This window comes from Ahaetulla prasina, chromosome 9 (assembly GCF_028640845.1).
Source record: "Ahaetulla prasina isolate Xishuangbanna chromosome 9, ASM2864084v1, whole genome shotgun sequence".
Taxonomy (NCBI): Eukaryota; Metazoa; Chordata; class Lepidosauria; order Squamata; family Colubridae; genus Ahaetulla; species Ahaetulla prasina.
In genome coordinates, this window is record NC_080547.1 from 28915787 (window position 1) to 28941506 (window position 25720).

The 25720-nt window shown below is 37.8% G+C and overlaps 1 protein-coding gene across 1 annotated transcript in view; it reads left to right on the forward strand.

Annotated features, from left to right (window-relative positions):
- Positions 1 to 25720, forward strand: part of UNC5D (unc-5 netrin receptor D) — a 773049-nt gene that overhangs the window by 507495 nt on the left and 239834 nt on the right. The window contains exon 4 of the mRNA XM_058194328.1: positions 16267 to 16370. Coding sequence (XP_058050311.1) covers positions 16267 to 16370 — 104 coding nt within the window. The remainder of the gene's footprint in view (positions 1 to 16266; positions 16371 to 25720) is intronic.

The window sequence follows — 25720 nt, forward strand, 5'->3', positions numbered from 1 at the left end:
CATATGTTTTATCCTCCAGTCCCCTAATCATCTTTGTTGCTCTTCTCTGCACTCTTTCTAGAGTCTCAACATCTTTTTTACATCGTGGCGACCAAAACTGGATGCAATATTCCAAGTGTGGCCTTACCAAGGCATTATAAAGTGGTACTAACACTTCATGTGATCTTGATTCTATCCCTCTGTTTATGCAGCCCAGAACTGTGTTGGCTTTTTTAACAGCTGCTGCACACTGCTGGCTCATATCTAAATGGTTATCCACTAGGACTCCAAGATCCCTCTCACAGGTACTACTATTGAGCAAGGTACCACATATACTGTACTGGTGCATTTTGTTTTTGGCCTAAATGTAGAACCTTACTTTTTACACTGTTGAATTTCATTTTGTTAGATAGCGCCCAATGTACAAGTCTGTCAAGATCTTTCTGTAACTTGAGCCTATCTTCTGGAGTGTTGGCTATTCCTGCCAGCTTGGTGTCATCTGCAAATTTGATGAGTTCCCCATCTATCCCTCGTCCAAGTCATTGATGAAGATGTTGAAGAGTACTGGGCCTAAAACAGAGCCTTGGGGTACTCCACTGCATACTTCCTCCATGTGGATGTAGTTCCATTGAGGACTACACGTTGAGTGCGGTTGGTCAGCCAGTTACGAATCCATCTGGTGGTGGTGCTGTCTAACCCACATTTTCTACTTTATCTAGTAGTAGGTTATGGTCTACTTTATCAAATGCTTTACTGAAGTCCAAGTAAATTATATCAACAGCATTCCTCTGGTCTACTAATTTTGTCATTTTGTCAAAGAATGCGATAAGATTAGTCTGGCATGATCTGTTTTGACAAACCCATGTTGGCTTTTGGTTATTACTTTGTTTGCTTCTAGGTGTTCGTGATTCGTTGCTTGATTATCTTTTCCAGAATCTTCCCGGTATTGAGGTCAGACTGATAGGTCTGTAGTTTCCTGGATCTGTTTTTTCCTTTTTGAAGATGGGAACTACATCAGCTCTTTTCCAGTCCTCTGGCAGCTCCCTGTGCTCCAGGATCTTTGAAAGATATAGTTCAGTGGTTCTGAGATCCGTCTGCCAGTTCCTTCAGAACCTTGGGGTGTAATCCATCCGGTCCTGGTGATTTGAACTCGTCTAGGGTAGACAGGTGTTCACTTACCATTTTCTTCCCTATTTTAACTTGTGTTTCTAATCTGTTTTTGTAGTGCTGTTTTGATAGGTTGGATTGTTTTTCCTTTTGTGTAAAGACAGATGCAAAATATGAGTTAAGTAGATCTGCTTTCTCCTGTTGCTTGTCATCTTCTTGCCACTTTCTCCCAGCAATGGGCCAATTGTTTCCTTGACTTTTTCTTGTTTTTAACATGTTGGAAGAAGCTTTTTGTTATTTTTACTTTTGTCGCTAGCCTTTGTTCATTGTGAGCCTTAGCTTTCCTCACTTCATCTTTACAGGCTCGGCTATTTGCTGATATTCTGCCTTAGTTATTTGCCCTCTTTCCACTTTTTATATTTGTCCTTTTGTCTTTCAATTTGTCAGATAGTTCTTTATGCATCCATGCTGGTTTCTTTTGAGATCTACTATTTTCTTCTTCATTGGTATTGTGTTAGACTGTGCTTTTATAATCTCACTTTTCAAAATTTCCCAAGCTTCTTGAGTTGTTTCCCCCTGAGGATTCTCATCCATTGAATCCTTCTCAAGCTCTCTCTAAGTTTATTGAAATTAGCTCTCTTAAAGTCCAAGACTCTAGTTTGACTTTGTTCTACTACTTGTATTTGCTTAATGTCGAATTCCAGTATTGCGTGATCACTTGCCCCCAAGGTTCCTGTAGCTTCAACACCTTCTATCATTTCATCTCTGTTAGTGAGAATTAAGTCCAATATGGCTGATCCCCTTGTCGCCTTCTCTATTTTTTGGGAAACAAAGTTGTCTGCTAGGTTTGTTAGGAACCTGTTGGATCTTCCACTTGGTGCAGAGTTTGTTTCCCAGTTGATGTCAGGGTAGTTAAAATCCCCCATTACTACTGTGATGTGCTTCCTACATACCTTAGTTAGCTGACTAGCAAAAAGTTCATCTACTTCCTCTGTTTGGTTGGGTGGCCTATAGTATAGACCTATGGCAATATCGTTTTTCACCCCTTTTATATTGACCCAAATACATTCAAGATGATTTTCATCATTGTTGTGCTCTATTTCTGTAGAAATGTAGTTATTTCTTATATATAGTGCAACTCTACCTCCTCTTATATTTGGTCTATTTCTTTTAAATAATTTATATCCCTCTAGCTGTATGTTCCATTTGTCAGTTTCATCCCACCAAGTTTCCGTAATGGCAACAATATCATATCTACCCTCATTTACTTGGATTTCTAATTCACCCTGTTTATTCCTCATACTCTGTGCATTGGTGTATAGACATTTGAGTCCATTTGGATTGATTTTGTGTTTACTGTCTACATAACCTGTGTTGACTGCCCCTACTTTCTTGCCACCTGTTGGTTTAGTGCACATGGTACGGCACTCACTGTTAAATGCTTGGTTTTGCTTGATAGCATGGTTGATAGTCTTACCCATACAGACATCTATGTTACATGCACTGATAACCCTTTTAGTTTTCGATTGCTGGGGACAGAAATGTTCTATATCAGTTAATTCTCTGTCCCCACTGTTCAGTTTAAATGTTTATCCAGAAAATCTGTGAATGTATTGCTAAGTAACTCAGTCCCTTTCTTTGATGGATGCAATCCATCTCTTTTGTACAATTTTTCATTGGACCAGTTGCAGACATCATGACTAATAAAACCAAAGCCTTCCCTTTTACACCACTCCTTTAGCCAAACATTAAACTCCACTACACGCTGGCCTTTACCTTTTTGTTCCTTATGTACTGGTAAAACCTCTGAAAAGTTAAGCCTACAACCTATGCTATTAAGTTCATACCCTAAGCTCTGGAAATCATTCTGCACAGAAAGCACATCCTTTTGGGACAGATCATTTGTTCCAAGATGTATAATAGCATCAACATATGATATTATACATATCATATCATATGCTAGGCATTGATATCCTATCAGAATTAATTGGGGTATACAGTCTCCATATTTATATTTTTATGTTAGCACCTAATATATTGATATAAACCTTTCCATGTAATTATAATGTGGTGTAGTTATTTGTTCAATCTGACTGGATATTATTGTAGAGTTAGGATTACAGTTAGGGTTAGGTTATTTTAAATTACATTTTATACTGCTGCCTAATTTTTAGGTTTATAAATTTATTGATTATATAGATTTTAGATTTATTGCTGTTTTACTGTATGTAATAGTAGTGCACAGATGTTCGATTCTTAGATTTCTTCACCTGTAGTTTCCAATTTATAGATTATAATCTCTTAAATATTTTATGGTAAATATAGTTACTTTATTGACACTAACACTCTATGTATAGAATGAATTCTGTGATTGTTTTATTAGTGTTCAATTTACATTTTAGGCAGGTCAAAGACCAAAATAAATAAACTGAACTGCATTTATTAAAAGATAGAGTTCACATATCACTAGCTTTGATCATGGGATATTGAATAAGATACTAAGTCATAACCTTTGTTTTCAAAATAGAATACCATGGTTCATCCATTACCCAAAGCCAGAAGCAGACATATTTATGATTTTAGCCCAAATTTTTTTCAACTCTTCATTCAGCAATCTCTATAACATACAAAATGGCAAGACAGCTTCTCCACCCCACCCCACTTCACCCCATGCCCCCCAATCCTTCTTTCCATTTGACTGTTGCCTCTTAAATTACTGAAATTAGAACTACAAAATCTGGACCAAAGATGGCAGCTTAAAGTTGGATTTTTTTCTTTCTCTTTGCTGCCACCTAGTAGTGATTTCTGCAATCCAGTTTAGTAGATTGTAGCTGCTGCCTTTTTTAAAAAAACAAAAATAAGATTCTGGAGAGCACTGGAATTTTCCCTGCAACAACAATTTTAGGCAGTGCATTTTTAATAGCTGGAAAGATTTTCTGTATATGTGCATGGATTATACTGTATGTAAAGGATCAGAATGTGATTGAATCTGTAACAGGCCACCTTTCCCACATTCCCCTTTCTGTGTGTATATTTCTGAGGGGTTCTTTTTTTAAGGATGCACAATTGATAGTATTATTATGCATTGAACACATGGCTAAACTGATATGATGGGACACTGACTTCTTGATTTTTTTTAATGGCTATGATTTTTCATTGGCTAATTTGTTTGGCATGTATAAATTATTTTTATTGCATTGCATTAACTGCCATTACATTGACAGAGATGATAATTCCTCAGTTTTGCAAGGCTGCAAACACGTATTATTTAGAATTGAATTTTTATTGACTCTTTTTTCTGGACTATGAATTTTCTTGCTGAACATGGAAGCATGAAGAAAGAGCAAAAAATTTACTGAAGCAAGTGGATCGATTAAGCTGTCTTACACTGTGAAGCTACTTTGGCTTGACATTTGCTACTGGAATAGCTTCCTGTTCTTTTGCCTAATAAAGTTTCTGCTGCCGTAAATGTTATTACTTTAATAATAATACTAATAGACTGTTAAGGAGTACTTAGTTGGGTTTTGTAGAATAACAGAAGAAATAATTCAAGTTATTTCCATTTTTAATAAAATAGCAATTCTTTTTACATTCTCAAGGTTGCTTCAGGGTTACAGTGTCCCTTCTATTCATGCAGGCATCAGCTAACATTATATACTTTAATTTCTCTGTTTATCCACCTATCCTAAAAAAAAATATGGTGGGGGGGCAGGGTCCTGGAGGCATCGAATTCCAAAGGTTCCTCTACTTGCAGTAAAATATAGAGGAGGATCCCAAGGCTTTGGGATTCTTCCTAACTCAAGTGTGGAATCACATGGAGGAGTATGGAGAGGATTTCCCATCATGCATAGGCGTCTGCGTGAGGTGTGTCACCATGGCCCTGGAGGGGATGGTGAGCCTCCATAATGAGAATTGTCCCCTGCTGAGAAATTACAACCAGTTTCTGGCAGCCCTTTGAATGTGCTTTGAGGACCCCCTAGCTGAGCAGAAGGCTAGAATCAGAATGAAGTCTATAAATCAGGGGCAGATATCAATGGCTGATTACATCCAGGAGTTTTGCAAGCTGGTGCACCACATTAGGAGGTGGTCCAAGGAGGCCCTGATGTAATGTTATAAGGATGGCCTTAATGAGGACATTTACAAGGATTGCTGCTTCTGAGGGGCCCCTCGAGACCTGCAATGCTGGTATGTGCTGGCAGCTTACATGGAAATTGACCTGGCCAGAGATTGCTACCATGGGGGCCAAGTTTGGAACAAGCCTTCCCCCTCTCCATAGAAAGAAGGCCCCAGACTTTCCAAAGGGGAGTCAGTCTCAAAACCTAAGTCCACAGTATACTTCTGATGTGGGAAGGAGGGGGAACCAGGCTGCTGATTGCTTCCCCAAACTCAACACCAAGCTGACCCCTGCTGGAGGGAAGAGAGCTGACAAGCCACCAGCAAAGAACTGCGAGACAGCCCTGAAATGGGTGGAAGTCATTGAGTTAACTCCCCCAGGCCTGGGGCAGTTGGGAGCTCTGACCACCACAGGAGACAGCGAAACTGAAACTGTCACCAAATGATGGTAAGTCAACATGGGGGCCCCATGACCATCCCAGTAGAACTACGGGTGCCATCATCCAGTACCTAGTGGAAGATGCTAGCCCTCTTAGAGTCTGGATGTACTAGGTATATCATCAGACCAGAGGTGGTGGAAAAAATGGGACTGAGACTAAAAACAATAATAGTGTCATCACATTCTGTCAGTTGGATGGGGGGCCCCAGCCCACTTTGTGACCGAACTGGTTGAGATGTGGATGGGAGACAACTGAGAGACCTTGAGCTTTATTGTAGCACCTGGCATGGAATGACCCCTCTTGCTTGGACTGCCCTGGCTCCAAAAATGGAAACCACAGGTGAATTGGAGGAAGTGATGGTTACACATCTGCTCTACCCAGGTGGGGAAAGAATGGGAAAAACCTTTTTGCATGGCCAAAGCTGTGAAGGAGCTGGCAGTGGTGGTGAGCAAACACATTACTGGGGAGGGAAAAATCCCTAAAGAATATTGGGACCTCAGGGAGGCTTTTAGTGAGAAGGCGTCAGATGTGCTCCCACCCCATCGGCCCATGACTGTGGCATAGAGATCCTACCAGGGGTGAAACTCCCTAAACCAAAGGTCTACTCCATGACCCCACATGAGCTAGAGGAGCTGCAGAACTTTATTGATAAAAAATTGATAAAAATAAAAATGCTTCATCCAACCAGCTAGGGCATGAGTGGTCGCCACGGTTCTGTTTCAGGAGAAAAAAGATGTCTCTCTTTGCTTATGTATTGACTACAATCTGAACACCATTTGTATAAAAAATGTTTACCCACTGCCCCTTATGAAACACATGTTAGCACACCTGGCCAAGGGGAAGATTTTCACTCAATTGGACTTGAGAGTGGCTAACTACAGAGTTTGAATTAAGGAAAAGGATGAATGGAAAACTGCCTTCAATTGTCCCCTGGGTTGCTTCCAGTTTAGGGTGCTCCCTTTTGGACTACATGCCCCCCCGGCAGTTTTCGTGTAATTGATTAATGAGGTATTATATGAGCATCTTTACAAAGGGGTCCTGGTCTATCTAGATGACATTCTAATTTACATGGAGACCATGGACAAACACGTGAAACTAATCCTGTCAGTCCTGAAAAAACTCAGAGTGGCCGAACTGTATGCTAAATTGTCAAAGTGTGAATTCCATCAGAGTAAGATTGACTATCGCATATCAAATGAGGGGATAGAAATAGATCCGGAGAAAGTCCAGGTGGTCCTGGAGAGGGTGCCTCCACGCACCCACAAGCAGCTACAAAGTTTCTTGGGTTTTGCTAACTTTTATCGAGAGTTTATCCCCTCGTTTGCACAAATTGTATTACCCATTACCAACTTCCTGAAAACCAAGGGAAATGCCAAGCCAAAACCTAGTTGGCCTAGTTGAGTGGACCATGGAATGCCAGGCTGCTTTTGAGAAATTTAAGTGACTGTTTGCTGCCAAGCCTGTCCTAAAACACCCCAAAATGGAAGCCCCTTTTGTCATCCAGGCCAACGCCAGTGATGTGGCCATCAAGGCAGTGCTACTTCAAGCCAATGCTGATGGAACTTTACAACCCTGTGCCTAGACCTCCCATAAATTGTCTGAGACTGAACGAAGATGGGCAATTTGGGACAAGGAGGCTTTTTCTGTCTGTTGGGCCTTGCTAATCTGGAGGCACTTTCTCAAAGGGGCGAAACACCCCTTTGAGATGTGGATAGACCCTAAAAACTTAGATGCCCTAAAAATGCCCCAGAAGTTGTCACCCAAATAAGTCCAGTGGGCACAACACTTTAATTTCTTTCTGCACTACCTCCCTGGAGGAAAGAATTTTATGGCCAATGCCTTCTCGAGATTGCCTCAATACAATAGTGCATGTCCAGAAGTGATCCGCCTGGTTATCCCTTTGAAGCAGCTGGCAGCTCCTGTTGTCACCAGAGCCCAGGCGAGAGGGGACTTGAACATACCCACCGGCTTAAGCGAGCAGTTAAGGGAAGCCCTAAAAACTGATGAATGGTTCATCTCCCATGGCAACAAGTGTACTGTTCATGATGGTCTTGCATGGGTGGGGGTCAAGTTGTATGTCCCCACCAGTATGAGGGGGGCAGTGTTACAACAATCCCATGATGCAAAAGTTGCTGGGCATTTTGGATTTGTGAAGACCTTACATTTAGTTAAATGACAATTCTGGTGGCCCTCCCTAAAGAAGGACATAGATGCATACGTTGCTAGCTGCCCTGTATGTGCTTCACCAAAGAAGCCGCCTGGGTTACTCCAGAACGTTGCCAGACTGGGGCTCCTTGGAAGAAGATATCCATGGATTTTATTGTTGAACTACCCAAAAGTAGTGGAAATGCAGTCATTTGGGTGATTATGGACTTGTTCTCCAAACAGGTGCACTTTGTACCCTGTTCCAAGATTCCCTCAGCAAAGATGTTGGCTAAACTGTTCATTCAACATGTTTATAGGTTACACGGTATTCCTGACTGAATAATTTCCAACAGAGGGGTTCAGTTCACCTCCTACTTCTGGAGGGAGTTCCTGAAGTTACTAAGCTCTGCCCAAGGGCTAAGCTCCGCCCACCATCCTCAGACAAATGAGGCTTGTGAAAGGACTGATATTAGAACAATACCTCTGGTGTTATGTAAATTGCCAGCAACATAACTAGGCAGACTTACTGCCGTTTGTGGAGGTGGCCTATAATAACTCCATTCACTGTAGTACTGGGTTTACACCATTCAAGGTGGTGTCGGGTCAGGACTTTGTGCCTATCCCAGAATTACCACAGGAAAAACCTCAAATACTGTCCTTGTTAGACTGGATCGAAAAGCTTCAGATTACCTGGTCCGTAACTTGTAAGGCATTGGAAGAGACATACAGAGCCCATAAGAAACAGGCTGATAAGAAAAGGGCTATGCCAAAGGATTACCAAGTGGGGGATAGGGTTTTCCTCTCCACTTAGTACTTACAAACTACCCGAAAGTCGAAAAAACTTGGACCTAAATATGTAGGTCCTTTTTTATTTTATTTTATTTTGTCACAACAGTATATACAAGCATCAACATAAATCAACAAAATATCATATAAGCATATATGTGAGCAAAAGTATGTAATAATTGTATTAATTTGATATAATGAAAGGAAACATTAGGACAGGAATGGTAGGCACTTTTGTGCTCTTATGCACACCCCTTATAGTCCTCTTAGGAATGGGGTGAGATCAATGGTAGACAGTTTTTGGTTAAAGCTTTTGAGAGTTTGAGAAAAGACCACAGAGTCAGGCAGTGTGTTCCAAGCATTAACAACTCTGTTACAAAAATCATATTTTCTGCAATCAAGATTGAAGTGGTTAACATTAAGTTTGAATCTATTGTTTGCTCTTGTATTATTACGACTGAAGCTGAAGTAGTCATTAACAGGAAGGACATTTCAATAGATGATTCTGTGTGTTAAACACAGGTCTTGTCAGAGTCGGCGGAGTTCTAAATTTTCTAATCCCAGGATTTCAAGTCTGGTGGTGTAAGGTATTTTGTTGTTTTCAGAGGAGCAAAGAACTCTTTTTGTAAAATATTTCTGGGCACATTCAATTATATTAATGTCAGAGATGTGGTGTGGGTTCCAGACAGGTAAGCTGTATTGAAGAATAGGTCTAGCAAATGTTTTGTATGTTCTGGTTAGTAGTGTAGTGTTTCTGGAAAAGAAGCTACGCAAAATTAGGTTTACAACTCTTAGAGCCTTTTTTGCTATGTAGTTGCAGTGGGCTTTGGCACTTATATCATTTGATATGTAAACTCCAAGGTCTTTAACAGGGTGGGGGTCATCTGTAAGGTAATGTCCATCAAGCTTGTACTTAGTGTTTAGGTTCTTTTTTCCAATATGTAAGACTGAGCATTTGCTGGTTGAGATTTGGAATTGCCAAATTTTAGACCAATTGGATACAAAGTCAAGGTCTTTTTGAAGGATAGAAGTATTGTTGGTGGTGTTAAATAGTTTGACATCGTCAGCAAAGAGAACACAATAACTTGAGATAAGGTCACAGAGATAATTTACGTATAGTATGAAGAGCGTTGGTCCAAGAACGCTGCCTTGGGGAACGCCACTTTTGACAGGAACAGGATTTGGTAGAGCGTTGCCAATTTTGACCACTTGTTGTCTGTTTGACAGGAAAGCATTTATCCAATTGTGAAGAGGTCCTGAAATACTGCAGGATTTTAGTTTTAGGAGAAGTTTATCATGTACTACTGAGTCAAAAGCTTTGCAGAAGTCTATGTAGATTGTATCTATTCCTTTGCCTTGATCAAGATTAGTAGTCCATATGTTTTTGCAGTGAGAAGTTGTAAGTTACATAATTTTTTTCTGAAACCAAATTGTTTATTAGCGAGTAGGTTGTTTGTTTCTAGTTGGAGGGTAATGGATTGGTTGATGATAGATTCCATTACTTTGCAAGTGACGCAGCATAGAGAGATTGGTCTGTAATTTTCAACTAGGCTGGGATCTCCTTTTTTGAAGATAAGGATGACTGTGGCTAGAGACCAAAGTTTGGGAAGGGAACTAGTCGTTCCCGAAAGCTTTATCAAAGCTTTATCAAAGATTAATTGAAAGTTTTTTTAAGAAGTGTGCACATAGTCCATCAGGCCCAATAGATAAAGATGGTTTCAGGTTGTGAAGAGCTTTTTCAACATTATCTTCCGTGAAGTCTATATGTGTTAAGTCATTGTACTCATTGTTAGTACGATTGGGAAATGTCAGATATGAACCATCACTGTTTCATATCAAAAAATATCAATAAAATATCAAAAAACTGTTTCAAAAGTGATGAACCATCACTTTTCCCATTGTACAAATTATAAACATGGGCATGGTAGAGTTAGAGTTACCAAAAACTCTCCGGAAAATCTACCCAGTGTTCCATGTTAGTTTGCTGAAACCTGTACATACCTCCTCGATTCGTCCAGACCAAACCCCACCTCCAGTTCCCCTCCTCATTGAAGGAGAGCAACATTTCGAGGTCAAAGAAATCCTTTTTTGAAAAATTTTATTTATTTTTAAACAAAATTAAAAAAACTTATCAAATCAATTCCATTACAACGTGCTGTAAGGGTGTTAACATATCTTCCTGTGCATTCATAAAATAATCATCTCTTCCATACATATATCTTATACTTATTTTTCCTAACATATCTTTCCATTTAACCATTTATAGAATAAATCCCATATTTTATAATATTGTTTATCTTCTTGTTCTCTGATTTTAAATGTTAATTTACTCATCTCTGCACATTCCAACATTTTTCTGATTATTTCATCTTGCAAAGGTAACTTTTCATTTTCCCAATTTTTTGCAAATACAATCCTAGCTGCTGTAGTAATATTCACAATCAAATATTTTATATCTCTAGTATATATTTCCGGTATAATTCCCAATAGAAAGATTTCTGGCTTAAAATCAATATGCTTTTTAATCATTTTTTCTAGCCACGTATGTATTTTAGTCCAATAACTTTTAGCTTCAATGCATGTCCACCACATGTGGTAATATGATCCAGGTATCTGATGACATTTCCAACATTTTTCAGATTTGTCCTTAGACATTCTAGCAATTCTTGTCAGGGGTAGATGCCACCTGTAAAACATCTTATACAAATTCTCTTTAAATGCTGTCGACATTGTCATTTTATAATTATACATCCACAATTTCTGCCAGTCGTCTAGATCTATCCCATGACCAAAATTCCTCCCCCAAGCAATCACTGTCTTTTTAACCTTTTCTTCCTCTAACTTAACCTCTAGTAAGTATCCATACAGTTTCTTTATCAGGTTGTTATCTGAACCTGTTAAAATCTCATCAAAATTCGTTAAGTTATTATAAAAGCCTTCTGTTTTAACATCATTATCATATGTGGATTGTATTTGTAAGTATGCAAACCAATTCATTGTTATACCCTCTGCCTCTAATTCTAATTTGGATTTTAACTCACCCTTTTCATTCAACAATTCATTATATCTAACAATATGTTCCTTTTTAAATGTTATTGAGTAAGAGAATGCCTCAATGGGTGAAACCCACATTGGAATTTTTAAGAAGTGACTTTTCTTTATCTTTTCCCAATTTAATAACAATGTTTCTCTGACTATATGTCTTCTAAAATAGCCCTGTGATTTAGCTTGTCCATACTGTAAAAAGGTGTGCCATCCCAACAACAAATGATGGCCTTCCAGAGTTAATATTCTATTATTTTTTAGGGTTATCCATTCTTTAATTCACATCATATTCGCTGCTTGATAATATAGTTCCCAATCGGGTAGACCCAAACCGCCTCTAACTCTCTTATCTTGTAATAATTTTATTTTTATCCTTGCTATTTTTCCTTGCCAAATATACTTCAGCATTGCTTTATTCAGCTCCTCAAAGTACCTTCTGGTCAATTTAATGGGTATAAAGGTAAAGGTAAAGGTTCCCCTTGCACATACGTGCTAGTCGTTGCCAACTCTAGGGGGTGGTGCTCATCTCCGTTTTGAAGCCGAAGAGCCAGCACTGTCCGAAGACGTCTCCATGGTCATGTGGCTGGCACGACTGAATCCCAAAGGCGCACGGAACGCTGTTACCTTCCCACCAAGGTGGTCCCTATTTTTTTCTACTTGTATTTTTAGGTGCTTTCAAAACTGCTAGGTTGGCAGAAGCTGGGACAAGTAACGGGAGCTCACCCCATTACTTTATAATTTAATATAATTTATATATTATATATTATAATATAATTTATAATTTAATAGGTATAGTCTGAAACAAATACAGAATTCTAGGTAATATATTCATCTTAATTGTTGATATTCTTCCCAACAAAGACAATTGTAGATGTTCCCACTTAGTCAAATCCGCCACAATCTGCTGCTTGACTTTACCATAGTTATTTTATTTTAAAGTGCTACACCTTGGAGTAAGATATATCCCCAAATATTTAACTTTATTTGCAATCTGCATCCCAGAATATTCTACTAACTCATTTTTTTGCTTCATCAACGTATTTTTTGTCAAAATTTTCATTTTGTCTCTATTTGTCTCTATTAATTTTCAAGCCTTTCCCATATTCCCAATTGATATTCTCATATCAATTCTTTCTAACAAACAAATTATAGATTCCAAAGGATCCTCAATAATAAAAACCAAATAATCAGCAAAAGCTTGAAGTTTGTATTCTTCCTTCTGAATTTTCATGCCTTTTATTCCTCTTTCCTCTCTAATATTTCTATTCAATACTTCCAAGGTCAACACAAACAGTAGTGGTGACAGTGGACAGCCTTGTCTTAGGTCAAAGAAATTGCTGATTCTAGAAAACATAGAGGTAGAGTATAGTACTTGGTGGCTTGGAAACATTTCCCTTCCTCTCAGTTTGAATGGGTGAATGAGCGAGATGTTAGAGCTCTGAAACTTTTACAGTTATTTCACAGTAAATACCCTGATAAGCCTTAATTGTTGGGTTTTATATGTATGCTTTGTTTTTCAATCAGTTGGGGGTTATCTACTCTGTCTATCTTATTTTGTTTTCTCTTCTAGGACTAAAGTCCCTTCTGCAGGAGGACTGAATATCAGTCTCTATGATGCTTGCTTGTTCTCGGCTGCCATAGTAGTGGGGAGGGGAGGTATAATAGGTGTTTGGGAGGGGGGAAGTGAGCTGGCGGAGATGTCTCATGAAAGGGAGGAAAACTCTCACTGTCTTTGTAGCAGCTGCAGGGAGTGCTGATAGCAGTCAAGGTCAACCGTTCCAGCATACCAGATAGATGGGACCATCTGAAGAAGCACCCCACATGATACCTTGGGGAGATGTGGATTGAACATTCAACTTGGGTCCTTGGGGGGAGAGATTTGGGGATGCTTTCAATATGTAATTTTTGTGTCTGTTGCCTCAGACTTTGCTTTCCTTTTGCTGCATTCAGTTCATATTCAGTAAAAGTACCTTTCTCTACAAACATGGAGTTGGGTTTTTTTTCCCTTGAGTTTTGAATGGAGGCATACCTGACACAAAGTCAATTTTAGTTTTAGAAAGTGTTAGCATTAGACTGAGCAGCCATTTGACATTGAAATCCCACACGGGAGTCTCAGAAATAGGGGTCAAATTCTGTGTAGAAAAACAAATGACCTTGAGTTGGATTTTTGATGTTAAATCTATAATTTCTTTAATTTTTGAACTATCAATTTGCAGTATACTTTTGCATCCTGTATCTAGACTCTTCTTGGATCTTATATTATTGGCATCATTTATATTCCTTGTTGAGTCCTTTACAATGCTCATTTGATCTTGATCTTTTGTCCACATAGGAAACCCTTTAATCAATCCAAACAGATTTAGCAATGGACAAAAAGGACACTTGCAAATGAAAGCTGGTTGCTTGTGGAGATGTTCTCAGTGTTGTGAGTGGGTGTCCATTAGCTGTTTGTTCAGTATGATTCATTGTTGAAGGCCTCAATAAGATGATGGTGGTCAACATTATGCCTTGTACTAACTTCCTGTTCTAATTAAACATTTCTGCAAATGACCTTTTTAAAAATCTGTTGGATCCCATGTCCTTAATTTTCATCCTGTTTTGGAAGGCTGATTCTTTCTTTCAAATGCAGCAAAAAGAATACATGGCTCATTCTTATTTGCAATCATCTCAGCCAAGCTGGCTGGGAATTTGGGGAGCCATAGTCTCAAAACATCTGGAGGAAATGAGGGTAGAGAGGCATATATACATACTGCCAATGCACATACTTATTTATTTATTTGATGCTCCTGTAATTGAAATAAGTGATTAATTTTTGCTCAAAACACAGCTCTGCTTTTCATTTAAAGAAAAAATCAGAGAGTGTGTAAGGCAAGCAGATGTGAGTGAGTGGGAGGATAAAGAAGATAGTATCTCTTTGAAAAGCATCTGAATGCAGTAGGAAATATTTTCTGACAGCTTCAGCCTTTCTCCACAGGGAGAAGGACTTAAATTAGTTTCCAGATTTGAAAGATATGCAGCCCAGTCCTAAATCTGATTATTCCTTATTAGCTTCCCTTCAGCCCATTAGGACTAACTTCTTGGTGGTTGAGCTTTTTGCTATATTCTTAGGGGTAAATAAATACCTGTTTCCTTGCTCGACCCCATTGACCATAATGGCGCTTCCTTCTATGTCAAGTAGCAGATTTATGCTTATTGATCAATTCTGACATTCAAAGACTTCAATCAATGTCTTATTTGAGTCAGATTCCTATTAGTTTTGAATCATTTAACCTTTTCATTATAATATAATCCTTGAGGCAACATTCTGCCAGAGCTGGTTCTCTATCCTCCAGCTTGCTATCTCTCCAATATATTTTGGGTTAAGTAAGTAGAGTAGTTTAAAGAATTAATAAATTGGCAAGGCCAGAGGAAGAGTCAAGTATCCATCTCCCGAAGTTTTTTTTTTCAAGAGAAAAGTTTAGAAAGAAGGGAAAAAGAAAGAAAAACCTTTGATTTCTGGCTCCCTTTGATGCAGTAGAATAAGAAGTAACATTGAACCTCAACTTTTTACTTATACACAGTAGTATAAACTAGCAATTTCTATAACAACACATGCATAAAGTGCAGAAGTGGTTTCCAAGCAGAAACAGAAGTACTTGGTTTTTTTCTTTTATCAAAGTAGTCAATTTAGCCATCTCTGCTAACTCAATCAACTTTTGCAACTATTCATCCATTGTGGGGATTGAAGCATCCTTCTTTGTATGCATAAAGTAATATTGCTGTCATCAACTTGTATAATATTAAAGTTTAATTTTTAATACTTATCATATTTGTATACCACAAATGTCTGGTGGTTGATAAAAATACACAACTATGTTTTATCTTGGCTAAATCTCAGAAAAAGAAACATAGGAAGAACCATTCATCAGATGGTTAAAAGTGGCTGTAAGGACCAGCTTCTCCCCCACGGATCTGACAATAGCAGTGGGAAGTTTGTACCTTAAGACTTGCAAGAATCTGTTAATGTAGCCTTATAGTAAAGTAGAATTAGCTCATGTGGTTGTGTTTCCTGTCTGATTTATCTGGAAGGGCTGACATATGCTGAAGTGTGGCTTATTTATCTATTATTATTTTATTTACTTAATCAATTCATATAGTCACCTATCTCACATACATATCTCTGATCAGCTTATAATATAATAACATTTGTTGACTCGGTGACAATTTACTGGGTTAAAAAACACTCTGAGCTATAAACTGTGTATTACTAAGCATAATTACTAGCAATGAACATATTACACCAAGCCAAAGCTAAACAAACCCATATACAGACTACAGAATCAACTCTTGGATCTTCTAGTCCAATCCCCTGCTCAGGCAGGAAGGCCTATATAATTTCAGACAAATGACCAACATCATCTTAAAAACTTCCAGTGTTGGAACATTCACAATTTCTGGAGGCAAGTTGTTCTACTGATTAACTGTCAAGAAATTTCTCCTTAGTTCTATTTTGCTTCTCTCATTGATTAGTTTCCATCCATTGTCTCTTATCCTGCCTTCAGGTGCTTTGGAGAATATGATGGCTTAGTGCCTAAATCCAACATCTGTTCTTCCTGCAAGAGACATTTGACCTTGTTTGGAGTGATTAACCCTTGCAAATTCTTCTTTACAGATTTACGCAAAAACTTTGAACAAGACCCCCAGGGCAAGGAAGTCCCAATTGAAGGAATGATAGTGCTGCATTGTCGGCCACCAGAGGGAGTTCCTTCAGCAGAGGTGAGAAATAAGGTCCCTTGCATTTCATATCAAATCTGTTACACTTTTATTTCATGAAGTTCAATGACAATACAGAACTAAGATAGGGCAGAATTTGGGTTTGCCTTGCAAATATCCTGTAGTTTGTGTTTTCCATAAGGAATAACAATTGATTGCAACAATTTAAAACAAAAGCACCACCACACAGATAACCCTTCCAAATCATTTGCTTGAAAGATCGATACATGAAATATTTTTTTTTAGTCCTGACTAGATGTTTTGAAAATGCTTTGAAATATGCACTAGATGTTGCAACTAAACCCAAGATCTATCTAATTGTAAAGGAGAGCAATCCAAGTTCACTACCCTAAAGAAAAATATATTGCTTACAAGAGCATGATATAAATAAATCAAGTATAAAGATGTCCATGTCAGTACTTGGTGAATTTCCAGGTCCCCAATCATGCCAATCTCCTGCTTTTGTAAGGTCACTATTTTTCCTAGTTGTAAGACACATCATGACCTATAAACCCTGGATTTGATTTCCTTTACTAGAAAGCTGTCAGGTGCAAATAACCAGGAACATTTGTTGAATTCAAAGCACAGAACAGTTTATTAATGCTACCTATACGCAAGAATCTAGTCAACTAATGGTCAGATCTAAATTGGCGCTTATATAAGGGTCAACAGAATTCATGGGGGGTGGGTTGGACTTGGGTTTCTTATGCCAATACAGTGACTCCATATTGATAGCCCATTTAACTTTGCCTTCAAGCTCAACCTGCTCTTCTACAAAAGCACTTGAAAAGTGCTGTTGGTTTGTCACACAAGATATGTTTTGATTGATTGATTATCTTCCTGGCCTTCCTGGCTACTTTACTAAGTGCTACTGGCTTATTTTCTGACTTCTTCCATTGCTGTTGATGGCGGATTCTAAAAGGCAGAAGCTATCCACTGTTGCAATTTCTTCATTGCCCATTCTAAGGCTGGTTGTTCTTCCTGTTGTCATTAATTTGATTTTCTCCTTATTTTATTTTAGTCTGATTTTTTAATGTTCTCTTTGACTTTTAGCACTAGGGCTTGCAAATCCTTTTATGTTTTCAACTATTGGGTTAGTGTCTCAGGAAACACAGGTTATTGATATCTCTTCCTCCAATTTTAAAACCATGCTCGTCTTCTTTCAGTCCAGCTTCCCTTAGTTAATATATATTGTCTGAATAGTCAGAATAAATAAGGGGAGAGTGTGCAGCCTTGTCACACCCTTTGCCAACCTGGAACCAGCCTATTTCACCATGTTTTGTTTGGACTGTGGTTTCCTGACCTGTATATAGGTTTCCCATAAGGCAATGAGATATTCTAGAATTCCCATTTTTCTAAGCACATTCCACAGTTTGACATAACCAGCAAAACCTAAAATGTTTCTATTATCGATGAAACATATATTAACTTATTTCTGGCATTCTTTTGCCAGAAAGCACTGGAAAAGGGCTGTGGTTTTGTCATAGAAGATATATTGATAACTGTACAAACAGCTATTGTGGCATATATTCTGAGAAGGCAAGACATCCAAATAATTCATAAAGAAACCAAGAACACCGATACACATGGTTTCTCTGATTCTTTGACAATGTTTCTTGTATTCTATTCCACTAGAAATCTTTATTGGCCAAGTATGATTGGACACACAAGGAATTTGTCTTTGGTGCATATGCTCTCAGTGTACATAAAAAGAAAAGATACATTCATCAAGAATCATAAGGTACAAGACTTAATGATAGTCATAGGGTACAAATAAGCAATCAAATCATACTAGGCAGCAATATATATAAATTGTAAGAATACAAGCAACAAAGTTATGGTCATACAGTCATAAGAGGGAGGAGATGGGTGATAGGAACGATGAGAAGATTAATAGTAATGCAGACTTAGTGAATAATTTGACAGTGTTGAGGGAATTATTTGTTTAGCAGAGTGATGGCATTCGGGAAAAAACTATTCTTGTGTCTAGTTGTTCTGGTGTGCAGTGCTCTATAGCATCATTTTGAGGGTAAGAGCTGAAACAGTTTATGTCCAGGGTGTGAGGGGTCTGAAAATATTTTCACAGTCCTTTTTTTGACTCGTGCAGTATACAGGTCCTCAATGGAAGGCAGGTTGGTAGTAATTGTTTTTTTTCTGCAGTTCTAATTATTCTCTGAAGTCTGTGTCTGTCTTGTTGGGTTGCAGAACCAAACCAGACAGTTATAGAGGTCCAGATGACAGACTCAATTTATCCTTTAAATAACTGATTTGAAGGTAGATGGCTAGAATGTATTGGAACATGTTAAAACTGATCAGGTCTATGTATTATTTCAACTCCATTTCAGTCAGGAGTTTGGCTGGTTTGGGGACTTTTCAGATAGCCTTTGATTATGCATCTCCTTTTCAAATGGCATTTGATTACATTATATCCTTTTAGAAAAATTTCTCAGTTGGATGTTCAGAGGTGAGCAGAAAAACTGCCTCTTTATACATTACTCACATTTCCAAATCTGACTGTAGGGACTGGAAGATAATTTTGTTTGGTTTGCATTTTGAAAATAATTTACCAGGAGCATGGTTTGCATTTTGATAAGAATCTGAATCAATAAGAAAACCAGAATGCAATTATCCATTGGGGCTCATGCATATTAGAATATTAGTCATGCAGCCTAGTAATGAAAATGTATTGGAAAGGTTAAGTATATACCAAGAATTTTCCAGCCTAGGAGAAAATGTTATTCTTGCTTCCTTGTTTCAGAGTCCTAACTCTGAAGGGATATGATTTTAGCAGTTGTTGCAATGCTACTGTAACTCCATTAAAAGGTGTTGCAAATAATACAGCATCACCCCATCTAACTGTTTGCCCCTCTTTGATCTCTCCTGATTATCAATTATCTTTCTCCCACGTGATGCTAATCCATGGTTTTCACAACCTTGGATTATTGAAGAGTTGACTTCATACATGAAGAGGAAGCTGGTGGCACAGTAGTTAAATGCAGTATTGCAGGCAGACTCTGCCCACAGCTCCTGATGAGGCTCAAGATTGACTCAGCCTTCCATCCTTCCAAAATGAGGACCCAGATTGTTGAGGGCAATATGACCCCAACAGTAAACATCTCAGAGAATGCTGTAAAGCAGTGTTCTCCAAACTTTCCAGGTTGTTGACCTGGCACAAGGAGAGGATGGGGGGAGCGGATGGTTTTGTGTGAGGGGCAGGTGCATGTGTGTGCACGTACAGCTTCATCTGTGAGTGCTGGCACTGGCCACTCGCCTGAGCAGGGCTGTGAGCGCCAGCACTTGGTTGTGAGTAGCCCATGGCCCAGTAGTGGGCTGTAGCCCACAGATTGAGAACCCTTACTCAAGTAAAGCACTGTGAGGCAATATATAAGTCTAAGTGTGATTGCTGCTGCTTTGATGCTAAGCTATAATTCATTGTATATTAACCACTAACTACAATGGATAGGCAGTTATACTAAACACAACCCAAATGAACCATTTTATGTCCTTTTCAGCAGTGATGTGACGCTCTTCTGTATATGAAACGGGTAATTCATTAAGCTATCATTTTTTCTCTTTCTAAAGAGAGATTAAGTTCAGGGTGCTGCTTGTTACAAGGTCTACAGAGGCTGGGGGAGATCTGTTCAAGCTAGGAATTATTGTTGCCTCCTCCATTGTGGTAGCCCACCTTTCTTTCTCCACATAAGAGTACAGCTGGAGAATCAGCACTGCTTGCTTTAATGGCAAGTTTTAGGTGGATGCTCAGAGTGAAAGTTCCAGGCCAGCAGCTCCATCTGTACAGTGATATATTTATTCTCCAAAAGTCTAGAGGTGCATCTGTGCCGCTGTGATTGCTGTTTAGATGCATTGATAAAAAAAATAAACAAAAATTAAGAAGGAGAAGGAGAAGCTGCTGTAAACAAGAGACTACTTGTTTCATATCTCAGTTGAAATCACTATGGATCTATTAATTGGTTGGACAGAAGATGCTAGGGGGATAAAAAAAAATGGCAAAAAGAAAAACCCACACGCAAGCTGCACATTTTGTTCATTAGTTAGAAAGCCTGCTGAGCTCATGCTACTGGAAACTAGCTTATAGGATGAGTAATGAGACAGAAGGGGGTTGGGGAGGGGAGGGGGAGATACACAAAACCTTGTAGAATAGCCTGCCATTTAAGTAGGAATATGAAAAAGAGCTGATTAAAAAGGAGCAAAAGAGAGAAATATGTATCCAAAAGGGAAGATAGATTAAAATCATGATTCATGTCTTCTAATGGACATCGTAGTGATGATGATGGTACTGTTTTAAGACTGTGCCATTTGCCCAGTTGTGTGTGTGTGTGTGTGTGTGTGTGTGTGTGTGTGTGTGTGTGTTAAAAGGAAAAATAAGTTGTTCCCAGTGAATAATGCAGAACAGAAGCAACTGAATTGCTATTTCTTCTTGGACTTTCAGCAATAAAAATAATAATTAAAAAAACCCTGTGTTGCCTGGTTCAGATATCACTGTAAGCGTTGGATTGATTAACCAAGATTGTTGAATAAGCACTATTAACTGGATTAGTTAAGTCTAAAAAGTTCACACTGTTGTCATGCTAAGCTATAACAAAATCAATTAAATTATCATTTAGGTCATGTGAAAATTCTCTGGTGAGCCCTTGACCCCATAGCACAGTAATGTCTGATGATGCCTTCCAGAGTTGAAGACAGAAATTCTTTCAAGTTTGTCTGAAAATGATATCTGTCAGGTGCAAAGAGTCAGGGCCATACATTAAGTTGACTCTGGAAGATTTATTCAAGTATATATATACAAGAATATAGTAAATTAATGGGCAGCACTAAATTGACCAAAGGAATTCAAAGGGATTTGGACTTGGATCATTTGTGGCAACATAAGGACCCTAAGCTTCTAACATGTTTAACTCTAACCCCAGCTCTACCTGCTCTTCTCCTATAATTTCTGAACTGCCAACTATTAAAGTCCTTGGGTGGTATGTAGAAATCAAACATATTAAAACTACACCTCCTTTGATAAATGTAAATTGTTTAATTCCAAAACCTAATGTGAAAAGTTGTGTTTTTAAAGATTTTATACCAGTGTCTTAACAAACAGGGGAAAAAAATTGAATGCATGCTCTGAAATAAATTGAACCTGGCTAGTGGTGTTAATCTAAGAAACTTGAAAAAGATAATGATTCATACTTCTTATGATTAGCCCAGTTAATTTGATAAAAGCTTGGATTATTATTAATAAATGGGGTGGAGTGTAGAGAAGAGATATAGGGAGGGCCTGGCACTATTTCAAAATAGGCATCATATCTGATTGCATGCAATTATAGGAAGCCATAGACAGTATATCCGATCATAATTTTTTGAGCTTAGTTGACTAGAATGCCTGAATAGTTGCAGCCAAATTCCATCTAGTGTGCTGGTCCTCTTTTTCTGGAGAGTGGAGAAAAAGAAATGACTATAATGATCCACATGTTAATTGCCTCTCATTTAGATGACTCTTGCATTGTCCTTTTGTGACACTGAGCTTGAAAATCTCTAAAAATGACAGCCAGTACAAAAATGCATTGATTGATGTCACAATATTTTTTTCAGTGCCTTCTGAGTACTTCCTGGGCCTAAGTGATGGCATAGTTTCAACCTGCATTTCGCCGCGAGCTTAAGATACATTTATTTATTTGCGCAGGACTGGACTAGATTTTAAATTCGAATTGGTTTTAATGGGGATTTTATTATTTTTATTATCATCATTTTAATTATTCGGCCAATTATAATAAGTTTTTAAATGGATGTTTTTATTTGTATTTATATGTATATTTTTATCTGGTTGTTAACCGCCCTGAGTCCCTAGGGAGATAGGGCGGTATAAAAATATGAAAAATAAATAAATAAATAAATAAATAAATAAATTATCATGTACTAGAAGTGCCTGCATATTTTAATGAACATGGTTTTCAGTAATTCTGGCATGATTATTAATATTAAGAATTGTTAGAGTTGTCATCTGACCACATTGCCCCCCCCCATCATATGTATGGAAGCTTCTTTTTTAAAAAAGTTGGATGATTTTTATCAGACCTTGTTAAGTCAGTTGGGCTGAAACATAGTGACAGGTATAAAGCCATTCAGTGACCTTTTATGGCTCAAAGGGGTTTTGAACCTTGCTGTCCCTGATCCTAATCCAACATTTTAATCACTAATTATATTGCTACCCTCTCAAAGAATTCTTTCAGATGGAGATAAAATTACCCTTTTGATATTCTTCTATGCAAGAGATATAAATAATATTCTTACCCATTTATTTATTTTTATTTATTTATTTTATTTGTCACAACAATATATATAAGCATCACACACTCAAAAAGATTATATAGTATATAAACATATATATGAGGAAATATAAGGAGGTATAAGCATAAGAAGAAAAAAGAAAAACAATTTAGTTTTTAATGTTGCATAGTATTTGCATTTTATTGCTATTTAGTGTTTATATTGATTTCATTTTGTATTCTCTCTCTCTTTCTCACACACACACAGACAAAACACACACACACTGTTCATTGCTGTGGTTGCTTGGTAGGAGAGCAGTACAGTTTATAAATTCAGTGAATAAAATACTAACCATATTTTCAACACTTGAAAAGTGTTCCATTTCTCTGTCTCCAACAGTAAGCAGACTTTGTTTCTTCCCCATGTAATAGGCAGAATGTCTTTTCAAAAGTACGTAAAATTATAACTCATTCATATAAAAAGGAACAATAAAATCATAGGACTATATAGAAAAACTATATCCGCATAATTTTAACTAGATATTAAGACATCAAAATGCATCAGATCATTTTCCTTAATTTGCTTTTATATCAACACAACATATTGTATTTTAGCTATGGGATTTTTGTGTGTGTGTTCTAACTAGTCTCACCAGACTAATTTAGAATCTATGCAGATTTTTACCTACATGTGTATGTACATTTTTATATCAGCAAATTTGTCTTCGTATAAAGAACATGAGAAGGAAATGAATATGTTAATTGTTTAATGAATTAGCTAATTTAATAAAATCTTAAACCAAGCATATGAACTATTATCTGTCCTGGGTTTTGGCTGGAGAAGGCTATTAACAGAAAACTAAAGAAAACAAGTAATGCAATAGCTGCTCTTTTCATGCAACCATTTTTTTTCTTTGCTCTATGAGCACAAAGTTATTTGCCCATCTGCAAAAAAACAAAAACAAAAACATCCTTAAAATCATAGAATACTCATAGGTACTTTTAATTCAGCCAAGTGGGCCTGTTCCAGTTCAGGATATGACAAATCTCCAATAAATTAGTCTGTGTTAGTCATTAAAAAGAAACAAATCTGTGGCAAGTTTCACACATCACACTGAGGCGTGCTAATTTGTTTTGGATTTTAATGTGTTATATATACTTTAACTTTCTGATTTGTAACCCACAATCTGTTGGTTGGCATATTTAATAAAGCATGACAAAGCAAATATTAGTGTAATATATGAACCATATACTATATATGAACTATATCTCAGTACATGGTCAATATCCTATAAATGTCTTAAAGACCTTGAATGTTTCAGCATAGGCCTAGGATGTGATCCAGAGGTGGGTTTCAGCAGGTTCTGACCAGTAGCAGAAATTTTGAGTAGTTTGGAGAACTGGTAAATACCACCTCTGATTGGCCCTGCCCCCATCTGTTCTCTAGTCCCAGCTGATCGGGAGGAAATGGGTATTTTGAAGTAACCTTCCCCTGGAGTAGGGTGGGAATGGAGATTTTACAGTATCCTTCCCCTGCTATGTCCACCAAGCCACACCCCCAAGCCATGCCACACCCACCAAGCCACACCCACAGAACTGGTAGTAAAAAAATTTGAAACCGACTTCCGGTGGCGCCGCCTTCTTCGCTGAGTTCCTAATTAAGGGGCTCCGTACTGAACATCGTAAAAGCCAGGAAAAAGCCGGCTTTAATCTCTCTCCCTGGATGAAAGGGAAAGATAAGAGCTGCGGGGGAGTGGTAGACCTCCCCAGGGGCTTTGTTTTTTATTAAACAGAGCCCTGAGGGTCGAGTCCCATAAATCACCCTGCCACAAGCTCCGACCTTCAGTGCGCTCCTGCAAAAGCAGGAAAAGAATAGAGAATAGAATAGAATAGAATAGAATAGAATAGAATAGAATAGAATAGAATAGAATAGAATAGAATAGAATAGAATTTTTTTATTGGCCAAGTGAGATTGGACACACAAGGAATTTGTCTTGGTGCATATGCTCTCAGTGTACAAGAAGTGTACAAGAAGAAAGTGTCCATCTCTGCTAATTGTCTTATCTTTATGGATTTCTATAAGCAGACGGAATAAGCACGAGTGAACAACTACTGGATTGCAAGTATTTTTGATTTCCTGACTTCTACCCTTTTAAAAAGAGAAACTTTTTTTTCTTTGTTTTAACTGACTGTTTAAGATGGCGCCTGAAAGGAAGTGAAAGTGAAGAATGGAATTGTAAACAGGCTGTGTAACTAAGAAGCTAAGAAACATTATGTGTGGATTCTAATGAAGTGAAGTGAGCTCTCCTATACTTAAAGGGGAAAAGAGAAGTTTCTAGATTTATATTTTGTGAATTTTAAAAACTGAAATGGCTACTAAACCACCAAAGACTGGGGGTAGAAGGGGTTCTGAACCAGCTTTAGAAAATTTGATTAAAGAGCAAGGAAAGTGTTTGAAGAAAGGTTTAAGGAGATTATGGATAATAATGAGAAAATAAGAGAAGAAATAAAGAGAATAATAAAAAATAAGAAGATATTTTGATGGCTTTTCAAGGTTTGGCAAAAGACTGGAGGTGGTGGAGGAGGAGGTGCAAGAAATTGCTCAGTCAAATCAGCAAATAGAAAATAGAATGGGGAATGCAAATCAAATTGGACAAAATGAAGATCAAGTGGTGGTGATGCAGTATAGAATGATGGAAGGAGCTCTGAGAATTAGGGGCTTGAATGAGGAGAAAGGGGAAGATTTAAAAAAATTTTTATCAGAAGCTCTGGTTGAACTTATTGAACTTGATCCACAAGAGGTTTCTTATCAAATTGACAAAATTTATAGAGTTAATTCCTGGATTGCTAGGCAGAAGAAACTTCCTAGAGACATTGTGGTTTATTTTTTGAAAAGAACAGTGAGAAATCAAATTTTGCAAGTTGCATTTCAGAAAAACTTGAAAATAGGAGAACAGGAGCTGAAGGTTTTGAAAGAGATTCCTCCCAAGATGTTAAGGGATAGAAAGGACTTTACATTTTTTACACAAGAACTTAAGAAATACCAGATTCAATTTAGATGGGAGGTTCCAGTTGGTTTGA